Raw genomic sequence first — 5,570 nt, 5'->3', positions numbered from 1 at the left:
CTGTTCTGCTGTGAGTTAGATCAGAGTTGGATCAGAGTGGAATAGCAGGGAGATCAGAACAAGGCCCAGTGGGAGCAGTGAAGCAGGAGAGAGTTGGGAGCACAGACAGCCAAGGAGGGGTGTGACTACAGCCTTACAGCTCTGGAAAAAGGTCATGGTGGTGCTGCGCAGGATGCCTTCCAACATTTTTGAGTTCAAGAACTAAACTTCAGGCTCCAGCAGGTGTTTCCTGTGTTCAGTGCTGGAACAAGTACATAGATGTGTGTTGGCAGGGTCACTTTTTTTTTTTTTGCCTTCATCCTGGGGACAGGCTGGTGCTCCATCTGCTGGGCTGGCCTGACACAGTGACACAGATGTACTGTCACCCTCGGCAGGAACCATGGAACCACGTGTAGTTCCAGCACGTGTTGATGCCAAGCTAATATGCGCAGGGCTTGGCTTCAGTAATCTGTAAACACACTCGCAGGAGCCTGAAGGGAGACTGACCCGGTGTGCCTGTTGTATTGGCTGGCATCTCTGATAAGCATTGACATGGTGGATGTTACCAGACCCAGCATGTTATGTTCAATCCTCCTGTGGAAACAGTGCACCAGTCTTCCTGGGACACTGCTTTGTTGAAGATGGGCATTAAGATCTATATTTTATTTTAAACATGCTTGTTCTGATTTGGCTTCTGGAACATTGCCATGGCCTGATTGGATCTGGCCTGTGCCCCAAAGGTATTTCTTTGCTATTGTAAAACAACTGCGTATCTCTACAGACACATAATGTACACCCACATATGCGTTTATGTGGTCTTTTATCCCAGCTCAGAAGGAAAGGAAGCACCTATGCAGCAGAAAGCATCTCTACATATACCTTTGCATCAGAACAGTTTTAAAATAAGCCATTTTTTTTCAAATTGGATTTTGTCCACCAGCAGCCTTATTTACATTCTTGCCACGTGTTCAGTTCTTGAAAGTTGTCGACGTAGAATGCTGACGTATAGTGTGGCTGTTCAGGGGTGCCTCCTGCCTTAGATGCATCTTTTGACAGATGTCAAATACCCTGTTCACCCTTTAACTCCAGTAAGACCGTGGTACCTTGTAGCTAGGAAAATGAAGCCACAAGGCAGCCTGTCCACTTCACCAATTGCATGGACTTACACAGGGTGCTTCCTTTGTAACCAGAAGTCTTTAGCTTTCTGGGTCCTGCTTTGGGCTCGTATTTTAAACAAGTTGTTGCTCTCACTGTTGTGGTTTTTTTTTTTTTTCTCTCTCCAGAGGAGGGATTTGACAGGTACAAAATGGTGGTGCAGGTTGTGATTGGAGAGCAGAGAGGAGAAGGAGTGAAGTAAGTTTTGCATTTTCTAGTTGTATTTCTATCGGTTTTGTTGATGTTTTGGTTTTGTTTTTTTTTTTCCTTGGGAGCTGTTTCCAACTTTCCTAGGTACAAAGAGCTCTCTGCAAATGATAAAGTGTGAAGCACTTTCTTTTCTCTTTAAGTGGCTAGTGAGGGCTTGGACTGTGGCTGATTGAATTAGCCAGTGATAATTGGCTCTATGGTCGTTTTCAGCATTTCAGCTTGCTAAGAAGTGAGTAGTGTTGCAGAAAGGCATTTTATTGCTGAGGAACTAGTGCACACAACCAGCCCATTCTCAAGACCCTGCTGGAGCTCAAGGGCCATGGCAACTTGCTTGTGTCTAAAGCCTGATTTCCATAAGTACTTCATTTGCATTTAACCCTCCCAGGTAGGCACTTTTCAGAAGTTTAAATTTCTATAATCGCCATGCAGTACTGTCATGGGAATCGAGCCTAGACTGTGGGTGCTGAGCACTTGCAGTCTGGCTCCAGATGCCTGCAATCAGACAAAAGAACTCTTCTTGGCCGCAGTAGTGGGCTGTAGCTTTCCATTACTAGTGAATAGGGAGAAGACAAAAGAGAACAGCCCACAAGGTTTATGTGCTTTATCTGCTGGGCTTATCTTTATTATTGTGCCTGGTACTCCAGCAGAAGATAAGTGCAGCAGAGCTGTAATCAGATCTGCTGCCTCAGTGTTCTGGAGGTCAGGAAGGAATATCTGTACCCACTGCTCAGGCTTTTGTCAGGAATGTCTGTCTGCAGGCAGACTGCTCCAGAAGCAGCATACCAGGGTGAATGGTTCAATGAGGTCTTCTGGTTTGAAACGTGAAGCTCAGCAACACAGCCTGACAGAGCAGTTGGGGAAATTCTCAGTTTTGCAGTAGGCAGGAGGCAAGACTGAAGCATGATCGCTAACATCCTTAATGCAAAATACTGGGTAACCAGGGTATTCCAGAGGCAGAGTGGAATATTGGACTGAAAAAAAGCAGAATAATCCTGAGGGCTAAGGTAATAGGAAAAAAGGGTGAAATTCAACAATCTTATGACAGTAAGTCATACATGTAGGGACTAGGAACAACACACTATGCCGCAAACAGGGATCCCATCAGCTGAGACTGACTGGGGCAGGCAGGGAGCTGGGCATTTGCAGCAGAGAAAGGAGAGCGTCAATGACATTAGACAAGGCAGCAGTGAGGTCTTGTCTTTAATATCCTGTTACCTTCAGGTTGCTTGTCTTCAAGGTAAGCCTTGGACTAAAGCAGCTGTAGAAAAAGGCAGCAGGATGGTCGGGGTACAGAGAGCATAGATACGAAAGGACAAGAACACCTTAGCTCATGGTCTAGTAATACGATGTCTGCCAAGGAATACGATAGCTCCCTATAAATAAGTTGGGAGTATGTACCATGAGGGTGCACGAGGTGAAGGACAAGAACAAATAAGCTAAATTAGCCACCGATCTGCATAGGCCAGAAGTCAAAGATTCTTAAGCACCATAGCAGTGAGGTTTCAAGCCCTGCTGCACAGTGGAGGTGGCAGGGTCGGTAGCTGATGGGTTTGAAGATGGAGTTTGATCCACATACAGAGGGGGTTACAGCATGTGGAATTCAGCAGTGGGGATATAGGCTCAAGATTCAGGCAAACACTTCCCATTTCCTTTATCTTTAAAGGAAGCCCAGTTTGCTTTTCAAGGAAAGTATCTGTGACCACTTAAGTCCTTACATGTGAACTCTGTGGGTAATGGCTCCTCTCTGTCTCCTTTGTCTAGTATGGCTGCACGATGTTTCTGGGATGCTGACACTGACAGCTATGCTCACGATGTGTTCATGAATGTAAGTATGGGCTGTTTTACCGGAGGGGGGGGGGGGGGGGGGGAATACAGCTATTTGCTTTTGTATGGGAGGCAAAGTGGCCTTAAACACGGAGCAGAAAAAAATCAGGCACTAGAAGGAACCAAGACTCTATTGAAGCTGTATGGTTTACGTCCTCATTCACAAAACATGCTTAGATATAATATCCAACATAGTAAAACTTATTTCCTGAGTAGGTCATACAGCACTGTACAAAAGTCATTGTAGTCACACCATTTTACAGGTGGGGAGAGGAAGCACAAGAGATAAAGTTTTGTCTTATATGATTTCCTGAACTGCTGCCGTGGAGTATGGCTGGAATCCAGGACTGAGCAAAAGTCAAGGTTTTATTTCATTATTATTTTATTTTAAACTGACACCTAGACAGCTGTGGGTGTGTGGATGGAGTAAATTGAGGCACTTTTGGCATTCAGACACACTGACCTGGGTTACGCCGCAAGTGAGGTGAAGAAGAAACTAACTGAAAGACAGAAAATTGCGATATATTAGAATATAAGGTTATGCTCTGGTCTAAGTGTTCCCTTAGGTTAGCCTTTTCAGTTAGGCTAGCAAACAGCTTGCCTTTACTAACACGGAGCCTGTCTCTCTTTTCCCCAGGACAGCCTGTTTTGTGTGGTAGCTGCATTTGGCTGCTTCTACTATTGAAGATGGCAAACGCTGCACAGAAGGACAGAGGTGGGGGAGAACTCTTTAGGGTATTTTCTGTGAAAGTGCACAAAAGCATCACGTTCTTCCTTTAGTACCTAACAAAACAACAGCTCTACAAAGCATGTCCTACGCCTGTTCTACACACTACAACATTCCTTCTTCCTTGTGGATATCAGCACAGCTTTAAGCACAATATTATTATGTCCCTTATTTCAATTGCCCTTTGTTTTTACATAGTGTGTTGGTTTTGTCCTAAAACAGTGCATTGCCAGTAGCCATGGTTTCTAAGGCAAACCCAACTTCCGTCTTGAAAGAGTTCTGTTGCTTTTATTTCTGTTAAGGTTCTGAAATGAAAGAAATATTTATAAGAATGTAACATAATAAATCTATATATTTAATATTCCCTTTCCTGTGGGTTGACCCTCGCCATTTGCACCATGTCCTTTGCCTCCACTCTGCAAGGTGCACTACCCTTGATTGCTTGTCTATGCTTCTCAGGTGAGCATTTTCTGAGGATTCTTTGTAAATTAACCCATAAAGCCAACCTCATATTCTGGTTATCCAGATTTGTTCCTGTGACTCCCATAGGATTTGGGCTGTGAATCCCAGCTAAGTGTCGTGCGAGATGATATTAACTGATAGGAAGATGAGGTATTTAGGACATTAGGTCAGGCCAGCGGCCTGCACACCCCGCTGGCTGCCAAAACTCCTCCCTGCTGTAACTCATCATTGGTTTGGTGCAATTTGGCACCCGTGGATGCTGTGAGTAATCACTGCTGATTGCACTCTTCCATAGATACTGCAGTGCTTTCCCAATCTTTGCCTCTCTGTACTTGTTTTGGCTATGAGGGTGGTGGTTTGGAGCCCAGATTTGTTAGGATTCCAGCCTTGGAAAGGAGCAGTAGAAAAGGCTGCTGTAGATCAGAAAAGGAGCACTGAAATCTCTCCTCTCCCCAAAAGTTAGAGGACTGGGTTGGCTCCCGAGAGGCTGGGTGCCACCAGGGTGCATCTCGGGTGCCCATCAGGAGATGGGATGAGTTGCTGTGTGGTGATGCCTGTTCCCTCTGTGCTGACCAAGGAACAAACACAGCTGAACAACTCCAGCAGCATGAATGGCTTTTAGAATGCTGAAGTTGGGTGAGGTGAACCCTGAATCCTACCCTCACTGGCTGTTAGAGCAGAACTCACTCAGTCCGCACAGCTCTTGGAAAGCGGGGAAGTAACAAATCACGATGCATCTGCTAGAATCACTCGGCTACAGTCCTGGAGGCAGCACGCTCCTGTTTCTGTCAGGTTTGTTTGTTCCTCTGATGGGAGACGGAGGGTGACCTCCCCAATTGCTTCGTCACTGCCTGTGGCCGTCGCTCGTTACAGGAGCTGCAGTGAGGATGTGATGGTGCGGTTTGGTTTGTGTGTGAACCTGGGAGTGCAAGTTTTGGGGAAGAGTGAAACCCTTCACATAAACACACTTGCCAGGAGATAGTGGGTACCCTCAGACTCGTTTTGACACTTCTTATTAAGTCACAGAGGTTAAATCACGATTTTTCATCTTGTGCTTTCTGATTTGGGGGCTTCCAACAGCTGCTTCACAAAGGCGTTGTACAAAGCGGGTCTGACTCTGCGATCACTCGGCTCCAGCCACCCTTGGCCGTGGCCTGGACCCAGTAACAGGTGCTGCGTTTTCCTTGGGGAAAGGTGAAGCGGCTGCTGCAGC

At 45.9% G+C, this 5,570-nt stretch overlaps 1 protein-coding gene across 1 annotated transcript in view; it reads left to right on the top strand.

Moving 5' to 3' along the window:
• Window positions 1-4,216, top strand: part of TCTEX1D2 (Tctex1 domain containing 2) — a gene marked incomplete at its 5' end in the record, with an annotated part of 4,762 nt that extends 546 nt beyond the window's left edge. Inside the window, 3 exons of the mRNA XM_035891236.1 lie at window positions 1,263-1,332; window positions 3,106-3,169; window positions 3,806-4,216. Of these exons, the coding sequence (XP_035747129.1) occupies window positions 1,263-1,332; window positions 3,106-3,169; window positions 3,806-3,853 (182 nt within the window). The remainder of the gene's footprint in view (window positions 1-1,262; window positions 1,333-3,105; window positions 3,170-3,805) is intronic.
• Window positions 4,217-5,570: the final 1,354 nt, after the last annotated feature.

This window comes from Egretta garzetta, unplaced genomic scaffold (assembly GCF_000687185.1).
Source record: "Egretta garzetta isolate BGI_Z169 unplaced genomic scaffold, ASM68718v1 scaffold333, whole genome shotgun sequence".
In the NCBI taxonomy this organism is placed as follows: domain Eukaryota; kingdom Metazoa; phylum Chordata; class Aves; order Pelecaniformes; family Ardeidae; genus Egretta; species Egretta garzetta.
Note: the sequence above shows the minus strand (reverse complement) of the source record. Positions and strands in the feature narration are given on the sequence as shown.